Raw genomic sequence first — 25,903 nt, forward strand, 5'->3', positions numbered from 1 at the left:
TGAGCTCAAGCAATCCTCCTACCTTGGCTAAAGAAAGTCATTTGTGTAAGTAACTATAGTCTGAGAAATAAAGTTATCACACGTAATAGTTTTTCTTTTTTCTTTTTTTTTTGAGACAGAGTCTTGCACCATCATCTAGGCTGGAGTGTAGTGGCACAGTCTTAACTCACTACAACCTCTGCCTCCTGGTCTCAAGTGATTCTCGTGCCTAAGCCTCCCAAGTAGATGAGGTTACAGGCATGCCCCACCACGCCCGGGTAATTTTTGTATTTTTAGTAGAGATGATGGAGTTTTGCCATGTTGGCCAGGCTGGTCTTGAAATCCTGGCCTCAAGTGATCTGCTCGCCTTGGCCTCCCAAAGTGTTGGGATTACAGGCGTGAGCCACTGTGCCAGCCAACATGTAATAACAACTTTAGTAGTAATACATGTTATCGCTAAGGCATTAGTAATGTACGATGCAGGTTGAGGGGAGACAGGGAGAGGTTGTTCCTAGCTGATGTCATTAAGAGAAGCTTTGGAGTAGTATCTGAGTGGAATATTTTGGGTGGTTACAATGAGGCTGGGGAGTATGGAGAAAGGACGTTCAAGTCAAGGGCTTGATGTGAGCAAATTCTAAAAAATGTGGGACATTATTTAGAACAGCAAGTCTGGAATCTAAGTTACCATATAGGGAGTGGCAGGAAATTAAGAACAACCAGATGAGGATAGATTTTCAGTAGCTAATACTGAATGGCATGACAAAGGGTTCAGAATTTATTTACATATTGAGATAAGGAGCAATAAAAAGTTTTCAGGGGAAGAAGAACGATAGAGTTAAAAGCATGTTTTAAGAAGTTGAATATGGCCTCATTGTGTAATAGCTATAGAAAGGAGAGAAGACGAAGAGGAGAATCAGTTAGGCCACTGCACAACTCATACATAAGGCCATGAGAGCTTGAACAAGAAGGAGCAGAGGGCATGGATGTCAGAGTTAGCAAGGAGTTAGAATTGTCAGGACTTGGCAACTGATGACATATCATTGAGGAAAAGGAAAGTGTCAAATGGAATGCAAGGCTCTTATGTTCAGGAAACTGACGAGAGAGCAGAATGACGCATAGACATAGGAGTATCAGGAGAAGGAAGAGTTTGGAAAAAAAGATGATGGATTCGCTAAGTTTGAGGTGTCCTTGGGCCAAATAGGTAGAATTATCTGCTAGGCAGTTGGAATGTTGGATGGAGAGAGATGAAGAATCAGAGCTAGAGATAAAGATGTGTGAGTTTTGAAAGGAATAGATGAGAGCGCAATGAGAGACATTTTTTATGAAAAGAAAAGGAGGCTAAGGAGAACCTCCATGAAGCACCTACATTTAATGGGCATAGGAGAAGGGGAACCCACATGGAAGTTTATTTTGGGTCAGTCTGATATTATTTGTAACAGGACTTGGTGAATTTGGCCACATAACTGAAAGGAGCAATGAACGAACCGTGTTATTTCAAATAAACAGATTGTGGGGAGCACAAAGGGCAACCACTGAGTCATGATATTGCAAGTTGGGAGAGATCTAGTGATCCTACGGTCCAAATGCTTCATTTTACATATTAGAGTTTGAAACCTTAAGAGGTTAAGTGGCTTGCTTAGAAAGGTATTTAGTAGCAGGGCCAAGACTAGTAAGAAGATCTTCTTAATTCTCAGTCCTGGGCTCTTTTTACTTCTCACTAACTCTACAAAAGAAAAGCATGGTTGTGGGCATTTAGGCAAGGATAAAAGTAAAGAAAAACAGAAGCCATCATACTACTTGACTAGAAAGAGGGTATAGGTGGTTTTTCTAAACCAACTGAAACAATTGGAAGGGGCAAGTTAGTGCAATGATTGAAGAATTAAAATAGTTGAATGTTTTCAGATTCATTTTTCTAGAAGCTGATAATCTTATAACTTCATGATTAGCTTTGCTGATATTTTCATTGCTTAGGGTCTGAAAAGAACACTAGTAGAAACTGCTTATTTGAATTTAAGTACTACCAACAATGCAGAGTTGGTGAAGTGCAAATAATGGTAACTTTGAGAAAAAGAGATGTGTTAACAGTATTCTTAGGAAAGAATCCAGGGCATAATTAAAAGTTTACCAGATTTCAGTAGAAGTATATTTTACGATTCTTGAGAAACATTCTTAAAAAAATTATTGAAAATGGAGCAAAAATTTCAAGAGGGAAGATAGATTATAAGGCATGGGCAATTTACGAATGGAAACATGGACACACAATTAAAAATGATGTCGGGTAAGAAAAAAAGAGAGCTACTATTTAAAAAAATAAAACCAAATCATTTACTATCACTGAGAGTTTCCCAATAAGCTCACACAACCAAGAATAAAGATAAGACAGTGACACCTATTTATAATAGTGTAAATAAGGTAAAAATTCAGGGTGATGTGAAGATGTGAAACATGAAAACACTGAGGGCACAAAAAGTGCATGCGTGTGTGTGTGTGTGTGTGTGTGTGTGTGTGCATGTGTGTTATGCTGAGAACAAAAAGATAAAGGCAACAAGATGACTGCTGAGATACATAGCGTAATATTAAAATGACAGAGATAAAATATGATTCCGTTTCTGCTTTAATTTCATATTTTTGATTAAGGAGAATAATCTTGATCATCTAAAGGGTAGAACAAAAATGTCTAAAGCGAAATCAAAGCTGAAGAGTAAATACAGCACTGAAGACAGAGCTGCTCTAGTCTTCAGTCTCTGATGAGTTTCATTTCAGGGGGTAGAAAAATTTATAGACATGACAGAAAAATATTGTTAAGTAACCTCTTTGGAATCTTGGATGAAGTGAAAAGATACTGGAAGACTGAAAGTGGCAAGTGACCCAATTTTTTTGAAGAGGCAAAGAGGTGAATGATGAGTATTTAAAGACTGGTGAAATTACAGATTAATCCCTAGCAAAGTTGTAGAATGAATTGCATCCAGACAAGGAATGTGGTATTTAGACAAGGAATAGGTCTAGGTGGTAGCAGTTGATGACTAAAAACAAAGCATTTAAAACTCACACTATTTTTTATTGCTTAATTATTTCAAGATCTGCAGATGATGAAGGTTTAAGATGGTTTTAATAATAACTAACATTTATTAAGTTTTTAAATGTTTTTAATATTATCATCTAAGACTCAATAATTATTCATCCATTTTTCTTTTAAAAAATGACCATAATTCAGCTGAATTTATTTTGATCCATCATAGATGCTGAGTAATTGTTTTTCTAAATTTTTAACTATGTATCTGAAGTTTTATCAAATAATTCTTTCCTACTGACTTAGTATGAAACTTTTATTACTTACTAATTTTTAAAAATGTACATTAGGGTCAGTTGCAGGTTATCTGTATAGTTTCTCTAACTATTGATTCTGGTACCAACACTGCATAGTTTAGATCATTTACCAATTACATATATTCAAGTTTTCCTTTATTGCTGTTATCAAAAATGTATTGATTAATAGCCATAGTTTGTTTTTCTAGTTGGACTTTGGAATCATTTTGTTAAATTCCAACAGAAACAAAATTGAAAACCCAACTAATTCCTTATTTATCCACATTCCCCACCAAATCAGAGAAATCAACCAACCAAGCAACTAACCAACCAAACAAAATTCTACATGCCTTGATGAAATTTAAAAAGTTACTCTTAATGGTCACTATCCAGAGATAATCAGAGATTGATAATGTTATATAAGATTTATATCTGCATAATTTATTATAGTTCATATAAAATTGGGATTATTTTTACATGTTTAGTAATATAAATTAACCACAATTTATATTGTGGATGCGAATACCTCCTTAGAGATGTTGATTGAAACTGTATTAAACTTAAAATAAATTTGGAAGTATATGATAGCTTTTCTGTTTTAAAACTGCACTTTCAGGAATAGTGTGCGTCTCTCATCACATATAGCATGTCACTTGGTAAAGTTTTGTTGTACAAATACTGCACGTTTCCTTAGTAGGTATAAAAATGCAAACATTTCTTCATCTAAATCTGGCATACTTCCTTACTAGTATTATTTTTAAATTTTAACATTGTAAAATATTATAGCTATTAAGGGTAGGATATTTTCACACTATATTTTCTGATTAATTTCTGTTTTTCAGAAAGCTACTGCTTTTTATATATTCACTGTGTATCTGGCTTCTTTACTGAACTTTCAAGTCAATTCTTAACTTTAGAGACACTGAAGATGAAAACTAGAGAGTTCATTAACTTTCTCAAGTCACGTGATTGATCGAGTGGTGGAACTTGTGTTGAACCTGATTTTCTACAATTCCAGGGGTGATGCTTTTTTATCTTTTATTTTTATTATTTTCCTTCTTCCTTATTGCTTTTCAAATATATCAGTAGAAATACAATTCCCCAAATAAGGGACATTATAGCACCAAAGGTCTCTATACTCATGAGTTCTGATCAACTCTTAGCACCAACTTCTAACAGTTACACTGACATTTTGGAGATTGTCTGGAATGAGTCTGTGAAGAATGACTGAAATCCAGAAAAAAAAAAACTGTATAGCTTCAGTGGCAGGAGTCATGAAGATTGGGTGGAAGTTAGAGGCAACTAGATTCTGGTACATTATGGCAGAACTCTTAACCCAGAGAGCTGTTCTCAAATGGAAAAGGGTGTTTTTGGGGGGTGTTGATCCATGTGATACTGAAGTGCTCAAGGAGAAGCTGGGTGAACTTGAGCATGGTGTAAAGAGAGTGAGGATGTGGATAAAGAAGTTTCTACATTTTCTTCTGTTCCAATAATTATGTCTGCATCTAGCTTTGAAATATCCTAATTCTTAAGTTAGCCATGGAAATTGGGCATGGTTATCACTACTATTTATGGGGTGAATTAAAAAGCACAAATTTTCTAAACCTCATTTATCAAATAATTGTAGTCTTCTTTCCCAACCTTACAACACATTCTCACATACCTCTAAACAGAATCCAGCGTGTGTTTTACTCTTTTATTCCTTTGTCTACCCTATCTTGTTTGTTCTAACAACTAGTGACAAAACAAAACAAAACCAGGATAAACAACAAACACATAACAGACCCCTGAATAATCAAGGGGCGATGGTAAATTTGGCTGGGTCTTCAGTGAAAAAAAATCTGTCTGCAGGCCAGACAATCATTAGCTTTCACCCTTTCTCAGCTTGATTGTATTTGTTCGTTCATTCATTCACTCACTTAGGACGGTTTTTTTGTTTTGTTTTGTTTTGGTGCTCCAGCTAGTGTTGAGCTCGTTGTTGAGGGAACTGTGAAAGATGCAAGGATGTCTTTGTCTTGAGAATTCCTGGCTGCAGGGAAGAGGCTACGTAAAGGAAGTGGGATGGGGAGGAAGGCAGAGGCAAAAGGGGCCTGAACTATTAGGTGCTCTGAAAAATGACTTTGATTCTGTTCCAAACCTCTTAAAAATAATAACAAATACTTCTGAAATGACACCACAGTCTCTTCTTGCCCACTTCTATTCCTTGCAAACTGGGGAAGGTGGGAGGAGACTGCAGAGGTGGAGAACTGTTTCGGGTTAGAAAATGTGGTTAAGCAAAGCAGACACTCCATAGTTTCTTCTCTTGGCTCCACGTCAAACTGTATTAATAAGAGTGAACAATAGAAATCTGAGGAAGTTTATTTTCTTTTCTTTCCCTTTCCTTTCCTTTCCTTTCCTTTCCTTTTCCTTTCCTTTCCTTTCTTTCTTTTTTCTTTCCTTTCCTTTTCTCTTTTCTGTCTTTTCTTTTCTTTTCTGATGGAGTCTCACTCTGTTACCCAGGCTGGAGTGCAGTGATGCAATCACAGCTCACTGCAACCTCTGCCTCCCAGGTTCAAGTAATTCTTGTTCCTCAGCTTCCCAAGTAGCTGGGATTACAGGCACAGACCACCATGCCCAGCTAATTTTTGTATTTTTAGTAGAGACAGGGTTTCACCATGTTGGCCAGGCTGGGTTTGAACTCCTGGCCTTAAGTGATCCGCCTGCCTCAACCTCCCAAAGTGCTGGGATTATAGACATGAGCTACCATGCCCAGCCAGAAATCTAAAGAAGTCCTGAACAGGGGTCAGGGGTGTGATTTTGATGTTTATAAAAATTTATCATGATGCCGTGGTCAGAGAATCTCATGAGCAGAGGAATAGATTCAAGTTCCGACATTTGACTAATTCCTTAGCTTTTCTTGGCCTAGGCTTTCTGCCATAAAATGGGAATGATAACATATGCTTTTGAAAATACTCATAGGACTGCTTGGACAAATGAGATAAAATGGATGTGAAAGTTTTATTTTTCATAGCCTAAATGCTGCGTAAGAATAGGCACTGTTATAATTGTTAGAAATCTCACAATTCTTTTTCTTAGGAGATGTCCATTTTATTCCAGAGTTGTTAGCATAATTGTTTAGGAATAGCTGTTGTAGCCCACTTTGCTATGTTACATCATCCTGTGTCAATCACTGATGCATTTAATAGATTGAAAACTTGATGCTTAGGACAGAAGCTAGTTTTGAATTCCATTCAGAACTTCCGAGGATAACCTAGCTCTACGTCTTAAGTGGCTTGACTGAATCCTCTCAGTCCCTGGGATTTTATGTAAAAACTATAAGTATAGATGTTTTAGAAAAATGTGCATGCCACAGGGTTCTGGGTAAGGGAACTTCTTAAGGAGGTAAATTTTCATGGAGTCTCTTCCCAAAATGACATTACTATCATTTAAATAAATTAAAATATTCTTATTTCTTTTTAAGAGAGGGTAGGTAGTTTGAGACTGCAGATTAAAAAGTGGAAGTCCTATTGCAGTTTTAGCATTGAACTGTGTTGCATTTGTTTATACTCTGGTTAGTCTTAGATGCTTATTCTCTAATTTGTTTTAATCACAGTTTTCTAAAGAAGCAGCTTTTCCTTTCAACCATCCAGTAATGTTCAGAAAGTTCATGGGGATCTTTGTCAGTAGAGGAGTTAGCAAAGTAGCATTATCATTTTGTTGCACAGTGGAAAAACCTTCCCCAGTTAACAAAAAGCAGTTTCCTTAATGAGCTATCAAAATTATTATACCTCATCACATGGTCTCCTTTATGGGTGGGCTATTATGTTTGGCAAAGAAGTGTGGCATACCACATTTGTTTGAAGAAAACTTTCCCTCTCTGGAAGAAACATGTAATCTTGGTACAGCACTGTGGAAAATTGTGCTGAGGTTTCACTGTTGAATATTCCGGCATGGGACTTTTATATTTAGAAGACTGCTACATCTTCATGTACCATCTTCATGTGAATTTCTTTGGAAGCTCCTGACAAATTAGAAGTTGTTCCCCTAACTATGTCTTAATCATGAGGTATGTTGGTTAACAATGGGGCATTATGCATTCTTTGGCCACTAGTACTTTAAGAATTCCTTAGAACTCTAAATAATACAATGATCCAAACACATGTTAAGGTATGTCTTTGTTAAAGACCCAGGCTAGTTTACACTTGTTTTCACTCTCTTATTTGTTCAGATAGAGCGAATAAAGAAAAATATATATGGCCAGTCTGGAATACAGAAGCAGGGCTGACTTCTTGGGTTTGTGACCTGTGAAGTCACCCAGGTCATCATGCTCAGAAGGGCCTAGCACTTAGATCAAAGCTCTGTTGTTACCACCTTGAAATTTTGAATACCTTTTGAACAAGGGCCACCACATTCCCTTGTGTTTTGGGCCTCACAAATCACACAGCAGGTCTTGCTTTTGGGTCACTAACTGTCTTACTGACTGTTAGAAGAGCCCAGATATTGACAAAAAGGGAACAAGATGAGGTAGAGTGCCCAGAGACACTTGTAACAGGGAACATGTGCTAAAGAAATAACTAGAACCCATCTGTGTTCATGTTCTTGTTTTAATATTGGTCTTTGTACTGTGGAGATTTCTGTTTTATGTAAAGAACTCCATGTCTCTTAAATTCCTATATTTACAAGTCAAGATAAATTTATTTGGGTATTTGGGAGTGGAAAGCAGTAGGGAGTGGATCAGGGGAAATGTGAGAGCTTTTTTTTTTTTTTTTTTCATCATGAGCAGCTTTGGCCAGCAAAATCTGGCTCTGTTGCTCAAATTCCAGTGTCAGGACTTTATATGGCTCCTTTCCAAATGGAGGCAGTCCTAGGCAGGTGCTTGTACTTGTGATTATTTTTATTGTCTAACTTTTGACAGAACTCACCTCCTTCACATCTAGGCTCAAACGTCACCCTCTTTGTGAAGCCCACACTGACCACTCTATTTTAACTTACAACGCACTCCCATCCCCACTCCTCACACTCCAGACTCCCCTTATTTCACTTCTTTTCATTTAAATGCACAAGGCTTGGTGCATAGTAGGTGCCTAATAACCATTAATTGAATAAAGGCATGAGAGACTGTGTTGATAACACACATTCCTTACAGTTAAAGGTAAGCCTGGAGGAGAATAAAAATGTCAGCTTTCTTCTTACTCTCTTTTCCTCAGTTGAGTCTGTTCTCTGAAATTGGATTCCAGTTCTTAAACTTCCTCTGAGTTCATCCTTCAAATAGAACTGAGTCTATGATCGCAAGACAGTTTAAGATCTAGTTTTCCAGTTTGAGCATATCCATATTTGTAATGGTATTTTCCAATGTCGCTGTAGGCATGGGGGTAAGAAAATGTATTAGCTGTGGAGGAGTTGTTAAGAGTATACAGAACGTTACTCATCCTAAGGGAATCTTTGTGTTTCTGAGGAGAGACCCTGGGCCTTTTCATTGTTCTTCAGTGTGGGCCACGTTCACTTTCAGACAGTATCTCTGTAGGGATAACTCTGTCAGTGGTACATTCAGTCCTTCATCTCACGCTTCTCGAGAATGCTGGAGTCATTGGTATCCTCAGTTCCAGTATTGTTAAAGGTGAATTTCAAATTACTAGTCTGTTTCAAAATACTATTGAGTTCCAATTAGCTCACCTTTTGTAGAAAGATCAGCTATTTGTTCAAGTGTGTACTGACTTGAAAAGGGCCTCAAGAGACATTTTAAAGATCAAACATAATAGTTAGTTAATTTTAAGCAGCCCTGTTTTTAAATTATAGTTGAAAACTGAACTTCTAGGCAAAGGGGTACTTTGACCATTAATTTAGTAAGGGAAGAGTTGGTGCATGGATAAAGTATTAAGGAAGAACATGATAGTAATTGTGTTAAATAGAATCTACATTTGGTATACCCAAACTGAAGTATCTACCCTTGAACAATTGTTTCTGCATACTTTCATAATTTTGCTCTTATTCTCTTTAAATCTTTAAGAAGACATCTGACTAATCTAAAATTCAATTTACTGATCTGATATGAGAAACGAATGGCATCACGATAGTAATTTAGTTTTCAATTTGAGAGCCTAAGTGTCACATTTCAACTACTTAATGTGTTTAACCTTTTTTTTTTTTGAGAAAAAGAAAAAAGACTGGCACTTGGATCTTTGTTCTGTCAAATTCTAGGTACATACATTTATTTTTTCAATTCTTTGCAGTGAAAAATAATGACTTTTTAGGCACTTGAAACCAGGTAGAATAAATACAACTGTGAAGATTATTTTATTTTATAGCCAGCAATTGGAGAAACAAATTTTAATGTAAAAATCAAATAGATCCTAGAGTGTAAAAGTTGTTTTTTTTCCTCCAAAGTGAGGTCTCTGTGTTGCTATGTCTGGGTGCATTGGGGAATTGCCTTCTGATTTCATTCTTGAAGTATACAAAAAATTATTTCAGTGTAGGTAAGTAGGAGGAAAAATCTAAAATGAGAAGATACTCTCTGAGTTTTAGTCTAGGTTGGAGATTCTGAGGCTTAAGCACTTCCAAAAATGAAATAATTCTTGCAAACTCTCTGCATACTCTGTGATTTTATTTTCCTAGGGGAAAGAGACTAGCTGAGGTGGCTTCCTGGGCAAGGCAAGGGTGAGGGCGAGGAAAGCTGGCATGTCCCAGGGCGTCCAAGAGGGAGGAGAGTGGATGTGTTGTTTCCATGGACACACCACTGCTCCACTTTTCCTCTAGGTGGTGACAAATGTGACTGGATTTAGCCTGGTGAGGTGTAGGCTGGTTTATGAGAAATTTGTTCCCATAAACTTTTTCCAGTTTTTTCCCTACAACCTTTATACAAGTATATTACTTCCAAGCTAGAATTACTTTGTGATCTTACTTGGGAGATTTGTTTAATCCTTTCTAATGGGATATATTTAGGCTGATGGAATAATCCAAAAATTTTTTTTTTAATCATCAAAAAAGCATACATCTGCGTATTCAGGAACCTACTTACTCTCTTGACGGCTTTTAAGACATTATGAGGATTTTCTGTCTCTATTTGCGTTTGGAACCTTCAGTGACTAAGATTCCTAGCCTTAGAAATAACTGTATACAGCCATATCTTTGGAACATGTGTGGCTTTGGTAAGAGTTATAAGGTGCACTGGAGGGAAAAAGGGCTCGAGCAAGGGTGTGCTCCAACTGAAAGAGGAAAATTCAGAACAAGAGCCTACTTGTCTATTTCAATTAGCTAATTAGGAGATATAAGCATTAGAAATAGTGGAGCTTGTGACCACACAACTCACACAGTCTAATAAAGTAACCTTTAGACGACAGCTGTAATGTAAAAGGCCCATGCCAAAAACAACAGAGCAGAGCCGAGTTCCTGTCCCTTAAAGCAGGACAGCTGAGATGGTGGCTGAGTTTAATAACAAAAAAGGACAAAACAAAACAAACAATAATCCCGACCAAGGTTTTCTGAAGAGAGGAACATGTAATAATTAGAAGCTAGACATTTAACAAAGCATTGTTTTATGGAAAAGTGCCAACCTTATCAATAGACTTCTGGTGTCTTACTATTGGCTAAGAAGACATTTCAATTTACTGAATGTTTTCTGGGTGAAACTAAGACACTGTATCAATTTAGTAAAAAATCTAAATTAGGATTATCATAATTAGTTATGCAATGAAAATTTTAAGAACAACAACAAAAAATCCCTGATTTAGCACCAGTTTTTAAAAAGTACTCATTTTTTTCCTATACCGAATGTCAGTGGCAGAAAATGATGAGAAATTGGGATATTGCTTTCCAAAGATCTTTTTCTTCTTAAAACAATTACATCAAAAGTTATAGCTAGTGATAAATGATTGTGACACAGATTTTCAAGTTACTGCCAAATACAGGGTTTTATAAAATTAAAAAGAAAGCTGGATCATTTAAGAAAAGTAATTTATTTCTGGCTTTGACTTTTTCCCGGAACAAACATAAAAAATGTACGATCTTCCTTCTCGGTATTAACAAAATATTTTCCAAATCCACTGCATGCACTGCATTCCTTTTATCAGGATCTTATTCGGTTTGTGACTCTGCTGGAAACTGATATCTTAGAATTAATCTGATACATGCTTTTACCTACTTTTCTCTTGTTCAATGCTTAAATTACGTATATTAACATTCATTTTAATTATCTTAGGCTTTCTGGAACATGCTACCACACTACAAATACAAAGTTTCAGGTCATTTTTAAAATTTCTTTTTCTCTCTTTTAAAAAAATTCTAACTCTTTGAGGCATTCATAGCTTAAAAAAGTTTCCATGTTGGGGATCTGTTTTTTTGTCTAATGCCAGTCAAATGGACATTCAAGGAAAAACTGCCTTTCTAAGGTACACCACAGAGTGTGAAAGATAGTTAATCAGACTGCCTTAACAGCTTTTGATTGTTGTTTAAAATGCAGGCACAGCCGTTTTGAAAATCAAGAACGTTTGCCCTGCACTCAGGTTCTGAAGCCCCAAAGTTACAGAGGGTCATAAGAGTTAAGAGAGAAACAGAGACGCGTCCATGAAGGCTGACAGTTCTGTTTTTCCACTTACGAGGGCTCAGCAACAGGGGCAGCCGGCCACGGTCTGGCTTCCTCTAAGCAACCACCTTAATGAGTTATAACTGTATGCAGACTTACTGTGATGGCCTGGAGTCTTCCCTTCACCAGCTCAGCTTCTTCCATTCTAGAAGTCAAGGACAGTCAGACGGGGAAGCAAGTCCAAAGCTACCATAAATCAAGGAGCCTCCTGGGGGAGAGGAGCGGGGGTGACAGAAGAGAAGCAGGGAGAAATCCGCTCTTTGCACCAGTGGAGAAATGGAGAAATTCCCGACTTGTCAGGAGCGTCTCCGAGCAGATGCACAGATCAGGCCAGACAGACACATGTAATGAGGGTGTGCTGGGGAGGCAGACGCTGAGGCTGCTGGCATGAGTTGACTGACAAGTTTGAACGGCAGCAGCACAAGCCCTTTTCCTTCAGGAGCTGCCAGCTCTTTGTTGTAATGTGCACAGTTAGCAAGGCACATTTTCTTATTAACTGTTCCTTACCCAATTCATTATTTTCCAGGAGTGGCACAGAGAGCCAACACACTGAGTGTTTAATCAGCCTCTACTCTAGCAACACACAGCCATCCCCGGATGTGTGGGTCTGTGTGTGTTTGTACAAAGCTCATTTACCTGCTCGCTAGCTCTAGGGGAGAGAGCCTTACCTTGACTGAGGCAGAAGCGCCGAGTCACTTGTTTGCCTTTCTTCCACTGATTGGATTTGATAATAATACAACAATCTATAGCTACTTTAAACTTCATGTAGTGGTAAATCTACACTGGTTTGTTCTCCCCCTTCTACACCCCACCCCCGACCCCCCTGCTCAGCAATTTGTTGCAAACTTTGGAATCTTTAGGTCATGGAGAAATCAAAGGTGTTAATGTGACTATATTAAGAAGTTGGCCCACCAAGGTATTTAGTGTGGCTTAAACACCAAGTGCCACCTTTTGTTATTGCTTGACTTGGATTTCTATGGAATGCAGTTTTCTTTCTTGGACGCTGTTCAGAAATGACACTCTTGGCTTTCAGGAAGGTGCCCATTTTGACCTCACCGGTTACGCAAGAGAGAGGAGTGAGCCTTTGAAAATGTGATGAGACATTCGGTAACTGCCTGGAGCCCGGCACTGTGTGAGTATTCCCCCATCCTTTAGAAAAAGGCAGGCAAGCCCAGTGAGACTCTTAGGTCAAAGCAGAGGCTGGGAAGCTGTACAACTGGCTCTGTCTGTTTTCTTTTCCCTACAGGTTCTTTAATTAAATTTTGCTGAAGTAAATCCTACTTACCAGCTACCTTATTATTATGTGTTTGAATGCTATTGAGCACTTTCATATCAACATTCAGCTGAAGAGGTTAAAAGGACAACCCAAACATTGAACATATGGTTTAATTTCCTTTGCAGTGTTGATATTAGTAATAATAATAGCTAATATTTGTTGCATTCTTTCTATAGGCAAATGCATACTTGCAAAGTGCTGAGAGATAAGTGGTATAATCCCTACTTTAAAAATGAGGGAACAGGCTCAGAGAGGTAATTTGCCATATAGCTAGTAAGTAGCAAAGCCAGGATTGGAACACCAGCTGCCTGACTTTAAAAGTGGCATTCATCAAGGACTGCCCAAGGACACGGGGCAAGGAGAGGCACAGGCTGAAGCTTAAGTCAGTCTTTATGAGAAGGGGTTGGACCCCCAGCCTCCTCCTCTGTCTAGCTCCTAGAATACTACAGCTGGGTGTAACAGCCTAAGGCGGAACGGTGTGGGAATGTCCTCTGGAGAAACTTATTGGCCCTACTGAGGTTTCCCTACATTGTTGACTGGAGTTCCCCAACCACAGAGCCCTCATCCCGTCAGTCCCTATAAGGAGAAACCCATGTTTTAAGAGTCTGAAGTTATACTTGAGAGTAGTTTGTCCTTCTCATACATCCTCAGAAGGGATACTTAGGGAGAACAGAGAATGGGAAGATTGTTTGGATGTGTGCCAAGTTTGATTACTGTTGGAAGCATATTTAAGCGTAAAAAAAAATCAAACCTTCAAGACTTCTGATTATGTTTGTTTGTAGATCCTGGCTGAAATTAAAGACAAGAAAGCAGTAATGATAAATATCTCAGTCAGAATTGCATATTTGGTGCCCAGAACAAATGGGCAGTCATCCAATTATTAGTCTGGATCTTTTCCTAAAAACAATTTACCTCTCAAATCTCATTTCTGCTAGAGGAAAGCCCAAGATTTTGCTAGTGTAGGGGAGGACAAGATTAAAAAAAAGAGGATGTGGGAATTTAGGAGGGAGCAGAGTTGCAACAACTGACTGGTATCATCATGTGGGTGGTGGGCAGAAAAGCCTGGAGCTCGGAAAATCTGGGGGACCTGAGTGGAATCCTGGAGCCAGACCTCTGATGGCCTTGACAATCTCCCTTGGACTGCAATACGATTAGGATGTTTCCACTCAACTTTCCCTCCCTCTCTCTTTCACCTGCCTCTTAGACACGTCCAGCTCCAGCCTTTTCTGCCTGTCCTCCCATGTTCTTTCATACAGTCATTTCTCCTAATAAAATTCTGTACATTTAACCCATCTTGGCATTTGTTTCTCAAAGGATCCAGAATAACATCATCATTTCCACATCTACTATATTTTGTTTACTTAATCTTTTATTGTCTACCAGAATGTAAGTTCTAGGAGAGGAGAAATTTTGTTAAAACACCTAACACAGTGCCTGACACATCAGAGGTTCTCAATAAATATGTACAGAATGAATAACAAATGCTTAAAAAATTAACAATTATTAATATTATCAACTAAACCAATGAATAAACACATGATGAGACCCATCAGTTGTCAGCAACCAAAGTAGTCCAGTGTCTCTCAGGAATTTTAGCATTCTTGCCATGCTCAATCACTGGCTGGGAGTAGCCCCTGGGAAGCATAGCCTTGAAGCAAACATAGGAATGGATTTCAGAGAGAAACAGCTGGGACTCTTGGGTCAATTATGCTCCTGGAGTTCAACGTCTGAGAGGCACTTTCTCATCAGCCACAGTGATAAATGCTATGGAAAGAAAATAGAGCAGGGAGGAGAATAAAGATGGCTAAGGCAGGGAATGTTGCAATTTAGAATTGGGTCACTAAGGTAGCCTCAGTGAGAAGGCAACATTTGAGCAAGGTCTTGAAGAAGAGGTGGGAGTTAGTGATGAGGATATTTATGGGAAGAGCATATCAGGAAGGGCCTGTGCAAATGTCCTGTGGTGGGTCATACCTGCCATGTTTTACGAACAAGCCTAGTGTGGTTAGAGAGCTGGGACTAAGAGAGGCTTAACAGGAAATTTGGTTGGAAATGTAACGGGTCCCAATTCATGCGGGGTCTAGTAGGCCATTGTAAGGACTTCAGCTTTTACTCTGTGTGGGATGAGAAGGCATTGAGGTGTTTTGAGCAGAGGAGTGTTTTGCAAGGGTGAAAGCAGGAAGACCAGATAGGATGTTATTACAGTAATCCAGATGAGAGATGATGGTGGCTTGTGTCAAGGTGGTTAACAATGAGAGTGTTACCACCTTGGTTGTACCGTGGTTGTATCATGGATAACTTTTGATTCTGTTGGTGGATTGGATATAGGGGTTTAAGAGAAAGAGAGGATTCATAATCACTCCTTGCCTGAGAGAATAGAAGTCGCCATCAATTGAGATAGTGAGGTTGATGAACTAGGTTTTTTTTTTTTTTTTCTTTTGAGGGAGAGGATGGATACCAAGTTTTGGAAAAGTCAATTGGTTCTCCACATGGAGATGTTGAGTAGGCAATTGGATATACAAATTTGGAGTTCAGGAAAGAAATCTCAGGTGGATTTATAAAATTTATTGTAACTACGGAAGGATCACAAAACATACAGAATTATAGTTCAAAAAGCAGCGTACGTTAGTGAACTAGCTTCCATTAAATATTAACCTTATATTAGTGACCAAATTCAGCCTTTGTAAAATAGATGTATAATAGAGCGCTATCTGCTGTCATTTATCTTATTGAACTACTTTTACTAAGTATTTTTGTTGTTTTCCAACCAGTGTAAATGAGGATGGCAAGAGTTAAAAGTTACAGTCAATTAGTTGACATTATATTAGGAAGTAGGGATATAAGCGATTATGAGACAGTGCTCCTTCTTACAATGAATTTACTGTCTAGCTGGAGAGATAAGACACATGCTCAAAACAATTAGAAGACAAAAGAATAGTAAACCAACCGTTATTGTATTCTGATGAAACAAAGTGCTAACTATTGCACAATTTGAGCCCAGAAAAGTATATCATAGTGAATGATAGTAGTGTGTGGGATTAGCAGTGAGTGCAACATGAATTGAAAATTGAGATTAATGTGAGTTGCAGGAAAGCTACTGCAGGGAGAAAGTAGACTTTAGAAACAGAGAAGGCATTTCTAAGCATCAGAGGGGGTGAAACAATGTGTTAGAGGTCCATAAGGGAGATTGTCCTGTCTGGAGCAGAAAGGAGAAATTAGAGAGATTGATAGAGATATACATTTATACATAGAACTTGATGTTCAGGGAAAGTGGGAGAGAAAAGATCAGATTCATATTTCAGGGAAATAAAACTGCCAACTGTCTCAGAACATATAGAAAGAGGGAAAATTCAGGTAAAGAGATCCATCAGGAAGGGTGACTATGAAAGAGTCTGTAGAAAGAGCCTGTAGAAGGAGACTAAAAAATTACTGATGTTCCACAAAAGGAAAAGTCCCCAGGGTTCTTCCTCATCTTCAGAAGGTCTGAACTCAGGACCACAAACTGGATGAACATGAAGGACAAAGTAAGTAGAGGAGGAGTATTTAAGGTGCTAATACAAATGTGTTAGAACCCAAGGGGGATGGCAATGGGAATGACCAATAAGGAAGAAATCTACAAGAAATTTCAATAAGAGCGTTCAACTGGAGAGAAGGATGAGAATTTGATAGGTTCCAAATGAAGTACAAAATAGGAGCTTGAATTAGAAATTTCAGATAGAAAATCGCAAAGAAATGAAATCTAATGAAATAGTGACAGGAGAAAATTGAAGGATGCCAAAGGCAGGAAGTCAATATTTTTAGAATGTATATGTGAAAAACGTCTCTAGAGCCTTTTTGAAACCAGATCCCATGTTAAAAAACTGGATGCTCTGTTCTCACTCACAGGTGGGAATTGAACAATGAGAACACATGGACACAGGAAGGGGAACATCACACACCGGGGACTGTTGTGGGGTGGGGGGAGGGGGGAGGGATAGCATTAGGAGATATACCTAATGCTAAATGATGAGTTAATGGGTGCAGCACACCAACATGGCACATGTATACATATGTAACAAACCTGCATGTTGTGCACATGTACCCTAAAACTTAAAGTATAATAATAATAAATTAAAAAAAAAAACAACTGGATGCTCATTCTCCTTCTCTCTCTTCTCTCTTTCTTTCTCTCTCTTTTTCTTCCCGTCTTTCTCTCTTTATAACTTCTCAGACTTCTGGAGGCCAGAATTAGTGTCACGCTAAGAATATGGTGTTTACTTTTTATACTACATCTCTGAAGGAATCATTAGAAAAATCTTCAGTTTCAGATTTACCATGTGCTAATGAGTCTGTTTCTATTTTCTTTTTTTTAATCCTTGACCCTTATTCTCTCACATCACTGGACAAGGTGAGTTTTTCATCGATCTTTTATTCTTTTATTTATTTATTTATTATTATTATACTTTAGGTTTTAGGGTACATGTGTGCAATGTGCAGGTTAGTTACATATGTATACATGTGCCATGCTGGTGCACTGCACCCACTAACTCGTCATCTAGCATTAGGTATATCTCCCACTGCTATCCCTCCCCACTCCCCCGACCCCACAACAGTCCCCAGAGTGTGATGTTCCCCTTCCTGTGTCCATGTGTTCTCATTGTTCAATTCCCACCTATCAGTGAGAATATGTGGTGTTTGGTTTTTTGTTCTTGAGATAGTTTACTGAGAATGATGATTTCCAATTTCATCCATGTCCCTACAAAGGACATGAACTCATCATTTTTAATGGCTGCATAGTATTCCATGGTGTATATGTGCCACATTGTCTTAATCCAGTCTATCATTGTTGGACATTTGGGTTGGTTCCAAGTCTTTGCTATTGTGAATAGTGCCGCAATAAACATACGTGTGCATGTGTCTTTATAGCAGCATGATTTATAGTCCTTTGGGTATATACCCAGTAATGGGATGGCTGGGTCAAATGGAATTTCTAGTTCTAGATCCCTGAGGAATCGCCACACTGACTTCCACAATGGTTGAACTAGTTTACAGTCCCACCAACAGTGTAAAAGTGTTCCTATTTCTCCACATCCTCTCCAGCACCTGTTGTTTCCTGACTTTTTAATGATTGCCATTCTAACTGGTGTGAGATGGTATCTCATTGTGGTTTTGATTTGCATTTCTCTGATGGCCAGTGATGGTGAGCATTTTTTCATGTGTTTTTTGGCTGCATAAGTGTCTTCTTTTGAGAAGTGTCTGTTCATGTCCTTCGCCCACTTTTTGATGGGGTTGTTTGTTTTTTTCTTGTAAATTTGTTGGAGTTCATTGTAGATTCTGGATATTAGCCCTTTGTCAGATGAGTAGGTTGCGAAAATTTTCTCCCATTTTGTAGGTTGCCTGTTCACTCTGATGGTAGTTTCTTTTGCTGTGCAGAAGCTCTTGAGTTTAATTAGATCCCATTTGTCAATTTTGGCTTTTGTAGCCATTGCTTTTGGTGTTTTAGACATGAAGTTCTTGCCCATGCCTATGTCCTGAATGGTAATTTGCAGACGACATGATTGTATATTTAGAAAACCCCATCGTCTCAGCCCAAAATCTCCTTAAGCTGATAAGCAACTTCAGCAAAGTCTCAGGATACAAAATCAATGTACAAAAATCACAAGCATTCTTACACACCAACAACAGACAAACAGAGAGCCAAATCATGAGTGAACTCCCATTCACAATTGCTTCAAGAGAATAAAATACCTAGGAATCCAACTTACAAGGGACGTGAAGGACCTCTTCAAGAACTACAAACCACTGCTCAAGGAAATAAAAGAGGATACAAACAAATGGAAGAACATTCCATGCTCATGGGTAGGAAGAATCAATATCGTGAAAATGGCCATACTGCCCAAGGTAATTTACAGATTCAATGCCATCTTCATCAAGCTACCAATGACTTTCTTCACAGAATTGGAAAAAACTACTTCAAAGTTCATATGGAACCAAAAAACAGCCCGCATCGCCAAGTCAATCCTAAGCCAAAAGAACAAAGCTGGAGGCATCACACTACCTGACTTCAAACTATACTACAAGGCTACAGTAACCAAAACAGCATGGTACTGGTACCAAAACAGAGATATAGATCAATGGAACAGAACAGAGCCCTCAGAAATAACGCCGCATATCTACAACTATCTGATCTTTGACAAAGCTGAGAAAAACAAGCAATGGGGAAAGGATTCCCTATTTAATAAATGGTGCTGGGAAAACTGGCTAGCCACATGTAGAAAGCTGAAACTGGATCCCTTCCTTACACCTTATACAAAAATCAATTCAAGATGGATTAAAGACTTAAACGTTAGACCTAAAACCATAAAAACCCTATAAGAAGACCTTTTATTCTTTAGTAGACCATTGGAAGGGATTTAATTGCCATAGGCAAGTAACAAATAGTATGTGAGTAGGGTGACCACATAAATCAAATTAAAAAATTTGACCACATAAATCAAATAAAAATTATTTTGATTTGTTGGTACTATAACATACCCATTTCATTGTGAGGTAATTTGAGCTTTATGGTTTAAAGAGTAAATGAGGAAAAAATAATAGGCTTCAAGACAATGTACAGTTCAGATGCTTATCTTACTTGAACTCTCCATGACACTGGGCAGAGTTAATCTCTCCTTCTCTCTTCACTTGGCTTCTAGGACACCTCTCTTGATTTTATTCCATTGTCATTAGTCTCTCCCTCTCAGCCTTCTTTGCTGGTTCTTTCTCCTTTTCTCAATGTCTTAAAATTGCAGTGCACTAAAGCTGCAGTTGTTGGTGATCTTTTCTTTTCTATTCCTTTCCACTAACTCTCAAGATCTCATTTAGTCTCATTTTAATGCCATTTAGATGCTAAGATTCATGCATTTATTTATATCTCCAGCCTAGACTTCTCTTCTGTGCTGGAACTCCCTTACCTTAGAAATCTGTATGCCTCATTCTCTCACCTTCTTAGGTCTTTGCCGAGATGCTGCCTTCCCAATGAGGCTACCTTGACTACACTATACAAAACCACAAATCCCTCTTTCTGAAACTACGTATCCTCCTCATCTGGCTCTATTTTTATTTTTACCTTTATCATGTTCTGTAATACTATATGACACACTTTTTTGGGGGGTTTATTGCCTGTCTTCTTTCACTAGAATGCAACCTCCATGCAGAGAAGGTCTATTTTTTATCTGTAGTCTAAGTACTTAGAGCAGACTGGTACATAGTGGACACAATAGATAATTGTTGAATGGTAATCATTATGATCCATTTGATTGTACAGTATGTGTCAAATGCCTTATAGGCCTACTTAATGGATTGGGGAAATTGACATTCAAAAAGATTAACTAATCTACCAATGGGTGATATATCTAATAAGCAGTAAAACCAGGATTTAAATCTAGAGCTGTCTGGACAAAAGGTTCCATCTTTATTCACCATACTATCCTACCTCTATTTTTTCCTTAGTTGCAATGAGACACCACAGCACAAGGTTTAACCAGACATAGAATACGATATTATGCATGACCCGCAAATTCAATCATTTTGATGATTTGTGGAATTGATTTTTAAGACTGGAAACAGTTTACAACCATTTTTTTTGACATTTGCTTAAAGATTAGAATATAACATTTTGTAAGCAAACAGAGTCCACAATCACTTTTTCTTTGAAATTTACTTGAAGCTTAGACTATAATTTTTTGTAAGCAAAGTGTTCCAGAGATATACCACTACAAAAAAAAACCTCTACTTGCATGTAGTCAAATAGTGTGTGTGTGTGTGGTTAAGCATGCTGCTGTCTCTTTAAACAGCTATGCAGTGCTTTCCAGCTAAGTCTCCTAGAGGTCAAACAACTGCTCCATTTAGTGGAAAAGGATATTTAACTAAACCAATTGACTTTTTAGAGATAAAAGGTGCAGCTGTTTTCTGAACACAGCCTAAGTTATCTAATATCCTATCAAAAATAACCACAGATAAAAAATAACCTATTACCAAACCAAGCACACAGCAAAGTCTCCCCAAATACCCATCAAACAAATTGAAAATCTTCTATAATTTATTTCCCTTCTCATGTCCATGTAACATGAGAAACCAATATTTAACATATTTGAGATCTTATATCTTAGTTTCCTCTGCCTCAGTTTACAAATGGACATGAAAATAATCAGCATCATAGAAAGTATTAGCATAGCTTTAAACTGGAGAAAAAGCAGGAGGCTAAACAGTCTGTAATTATCATTCCACAAAGATCAAGTACTACAGGGTACCTCAGCACAGTGCATTTTTCTCTATCAATTTCCCACTTACACGTCCACAACTTGTGGTGCTTTTATACCCTTGTACAGTGTGTACCATACAGGAGGATGAAAAAGACCATCTAGGTTGAACTTTAGATGTATTTGGTATGAGTAAGAGCATTCAGTGTGGACCATTTGCCTTATTCACTTTCCTTCCTTTGTTAGTAGTGTAAGGAAGCCGCCCTTTCCTCAGCATTGTTTTCGGATTTGGGTGTATTTAAAAATGCTGTTTCACTGTGATACCTTTACTTGACATTTTCATTTTTAGCCAGTCAATTCAACATAATATTTAAAATATTTGGACCAAAAAATGTTCCTGAAATCAAAAGCATCTTGAATATGTTAATAATATGTGGTAGTGCATACTAAACTGGATGTTTAAATTATCCAGGTTGCTTCTGTGTGTGCTCAGCTGTTATATGAGCTTTAAAAATGTGAGCTTTTTTTGATTGTTGTTTTGAGGGTTATTTCTCCTTTTTCTCTCAAAGTTTGTGATTTTAGTTTAAAGAGTAACTGGTTGTAAGTTTCAGCATTTGGGTAGTTTTTGCCCCGGATTTGCACAAAGACATACTAAGTGGGGTTTCTTCTATCAACTGAACTTGTTGCATTCCCTTTTTCTCCTTAAGTTTGAATCTCAATTTTTGTTGGTATAGCAAAATAAATACCCTCAAATTTATATTGATCTCATAAATGCAAATAGAGAAATTAAAACTGATCGTTGAGAAGCTGCCTTGCCTATAAAGAAGTTATTGATTCTGTAGCTCTACTAGACTCCCAAATGTAGATATGGACCTAATATGTATATCTAAAATACTTATATTCCCCCATAAAGTCTTGAAGAACAGTTTGGCCATCATAGGAATACAATTTGGGAACTGAATATGGAATTGGAAAAAGAAGTCACCGCTATGTGGAAGCCCAGTACTTTGAGTTCTGATCACGTAGTCATTCATCTATTCATACATCACGTAGTGATTAAACATCTATTGACTGTGTAACTGACATCATGCTATGTGCAGAGATAAAGATAAATAAGACAATGAACTTTTTTAGTGGAGAACATAAGAGGTACACAGAAGACAAGTGAATACTGTATTAAAAGTGAAAAGGTCACCAAAGTCAGAATCAGGACAAGGAAGGCCAGAGTTCAGCGAAGTCATCCTAGCAGAGACAGCAGTTGAGCTGAGTGCTTGAGTCTTTCAGATTTGGACAAATAAGAGTTAATTAACCAAGATAATGATTCTGGGATAGGAGGTATAGGGAAGTAAGGGGGACATGGCACTGTCACAGCCCCTGAATTTCTAGATCATTATAGATAAACTGAATAATTTTTCTAGGTGCAGAATTTTTAGTAGGTGATGGAATGACATCTTACCAAATTGTCCATGAACAGGCTTATACATCCACAGGTTATTATGTAAAGTATGTGATATTCAAAGACTCTATGTGTATACATATATACACATATGTATTATAAATATGTTTGTCTCTATTAATGATCCTTAGCTAATTCATGTACATCAAAATCTTGTTTCTCTTCCATTAGATAGTTAATGAATGTAGATGGTTTTGGAATCAGAGATACTGGCTTATTTTCCAACCTTTCCATTTACTAGATGAGTGAACTCAAGAAAATCACTTAATATCTGAGAGAGTGCATTTTTTCAGGTGTACAATGATGGGAATAAGAAATATGTCAAAAATTTTTTTCATCAAGATTAAATTAGTATTTAGGTAAAGATGGTAATAGGCTACAATAGATGCTTAATAAATGGCAACTTTACTATTACTATTTATCTTATTGTACAAGTCCTGTTCTTAGAAAGGTATATTAAATCTTGCAGGCGTATTATTATTTCTTTCAGTGCTATTACATTTGCCGAATGCCTCTTCTGACATATATAACCTAATACTGCAATTGACTTGTTCGGGAGAAAGACCAGAGTCTCATTCTTCCCCATGAACCAAGAAGCTACCAGATATCTTCATTTCCAGTATGAGAAAACTGAGGCATAGATGGACTGACTGATTTGGGCAAGGAGCCAATTCATTAAATAATAACACTCCTTGTCTTCCCATTAGATTCCCTATGGAAATCTTGGAGGGCTCGGTCTGAGGTCTGATTCTTTTTCATTATGGAAATATCCTATAAGATTATCCAATTAGATCAGTTTCTAGGCAGAGCCATCACTCTGAAGGCTAGGGTGCAAGCCAGTTATGTTAAAGTGGATTTACATGGCAAAGCAAGAAATGAGCCAGCTGTCAGTGTGTCTGCCTTTCAGTCCATTTCACTATTAAGAGTGAAGGCTCTGAGGTTTCATTTACCAACAGATTGGGTTCCAGACAATTGTAATTCTAGCTTGAAGATTTTTGGAAATAAGTATTTTGAAAGATGCCAACTGAAAGTTTACTTCCGAAATATTTAATGGCCTCTCTTTGGAGAGATGGATACTTTGTAGGGGCCAATGTTTATTGCATGCCTTAGATAGGCTTTGAAAAAGAAAACTAAAAAATAAAACCACACATTTTCCATCTAGAAGTTTTACTCTTGCATAGTGTTAAAAAATTTTTGTTATTTCATTATTAGATCTGTCATGCAAAGTGAAATTCTTTTGGGTTTATAGCCTTCCTTCCCCTCTCCTCCTCTTTCTTTTCTTCCCCTCTCCTTTCTTTCCTTTCTCTCCTCTTCCCTCCCCTCCCCTCTCTTCTCCCTCTTCTTCTCTTCCTTTTGGTGAGATTCTAACTGTAGGAGTTAGATTGCTTAATGGGTGTCCAGGGTAAAGACTGAAAGAATTACATTATGCAGTGAAGCAGTGGTATGGGTGGGGTGAGATTTAAAAGAATATTAAGTTCCAAGAAATATAGTTGCCACAAACAGTTCTGTAGGAACTCCTTTAGAGCTGGAGGTTAATTAGAGTCCTTACTTCCTGTGAAATTTGAAGGCCTAGAGCATAGCCCAAATAGTGACATAGGGAGCTGCCACTTTGTACCCACATTAGTTGGCCATCAGCCACTTAAAAAAAAAAAACTCAGCAACAAAAATATTCCTTTGTATGTATTTAATTTCAACCTCATAACATAAAAAATACTTCAGAGAAAACATTTAAAAGCAATTTAAGTGTAAATTTCTTTCTAAGTGAAATTCCAAAGAGCAGTCTACTCTTCCTCATAGGCCTTGGAATTCTTAAATATGAAATCCTAAGCTATTTTGGTATTGCAATAGTAACCAGCCTCCTAAAGGGAGTCCCTGAATAGAATAATAACAGTAATTCAGTTGAGAAACAAAGGTCAAACCAGATGAATATCTCGTGTTAATTTTGTCCAAGGCTTTATTAACATACTATGGTTTGCCCATTTGACATTTGATTTTTATCAAGCTATATTCTTATCTCCATCCTTTATTTATATATCTCTTTTGGAAATGAATATGAATGAAATAAAAATCACAACCTTTTAGGGTGTGGGGCAGATCAATTTTCCTTTCTTTGAATTTACCAAATCTGTTTGTGTGAGGAAGCAAGGAAATGCATTTTTTGGGGCCTAATGGAGTAAGTACATTATTATGTTTCCCAGAGCTATTGAAGGCAGTAAGCCCACTTCTAAGTGAGCAAGGTAAACACCCCTCAGTTTTGTGTTGAGCTTTGTATGTCTACTGGGTCTTCTCCTCCATCCTAGGATCTACTAAGCACAAATGTACATGTGACAAATGGAATGTAAACAAATGATACCCCATGGGTACACAGCAGGGGAAATGTACAGAAATGTTCTTACATGCCATTACAAATGGTAGCCTCCAAGTGCCAAGTTAATTATAAAAAGGAGAAGCAGTGACTCCCTAACATACGGCTCAAAATAAAGACGGGTTTGTTCACAAAAAAGAATGTAACAATTCAGTTCTGTGCATTTGTTTATTGATGATCTCTTTTTTCCCCTTACGTCTTGACATTCCACCAAAGCAGGCTGCATGATCTTCCCCTTAGGAAACAACTCAGAGCTTAGCTTTATTTACAAGCTTTATTCTACTAAAGAGCAAAATGTTCCATCTGATAGAACAGATGTTACATGGCAGCCTACTGGCCTCTCTATTTGGGACAAATATTCAACTCCTACAGAGAAGTCCTAAATGTTAGCTGATTCATGGTCAGTTTTTTTTCTTTTGTATTTACTGAAGACCAAACCACTGACTTTAGTTTATTTCTTTTTTTTTCACCAGTAGGATGTTTCTCTACTTCATGTCAGATTCTGCAATAAACAAGTAGCTTTGGGCTGCGAATTTGAGCTTTATAATTTTTCACCTCCATTTCCTTCAAAGGCACCAAGTTCAGGCTACATTAGAGTTTCACCTTAACAAGAAAAAGATGGTAGGGTGTTGGGTAGGAGGAAGCCTAATCTTCACACATTTTGGGAATGCTGTGAGATCAGGGTATTTGCATGCGGGCTTCTAGGAGAAATGGGGAGACAACTATAGAACTGATCCTTTGATTCTGG

At 37.6% G+C, this 25,903-nt stretch overlaps 1 protein-coding gene across 1 annotated transcript in view; it reads right to left on the bottom strand.

The window, feature by feature from the left end:
• PALMD (palmdelphin) overlaps positions 1 to 12,431 on the bottom strand; it is a 48,996-nt gene extending 36,565 nt beyond the window's left edge. The window contains exon 1 of the mRNA XM_002810570.5: positions 11,942 to 12,431. Within this exon, the coding sequence (XP_002810616.2) occupies positions 11,942 to 11,986 (45 nt within the window). The 5' untranslated portion in view covers positions 11,987 to 12,431. The remainder of the gene's footprint in view (positions 1 to 11,941) is intronic.
• Positions 12,432 to 25,903: the final 13,472 nt, after the last annotated feature.

This window comes from Pongo abelii, chromosome 1 (genome assembly GCF_028885655.2).
Source record: "Pongo abelii isolate AG06213 chromosome 1, NHGRI_mPonAbe1-v2.0_pri, whole genome shotgun sequence".
In the NCBI taxonomy this organism is placed as follows: Eukaryota; Metazoa; Chordata; class Mammalia; order Primates; family Hominidae; genus Pongo; species Pongo abelii.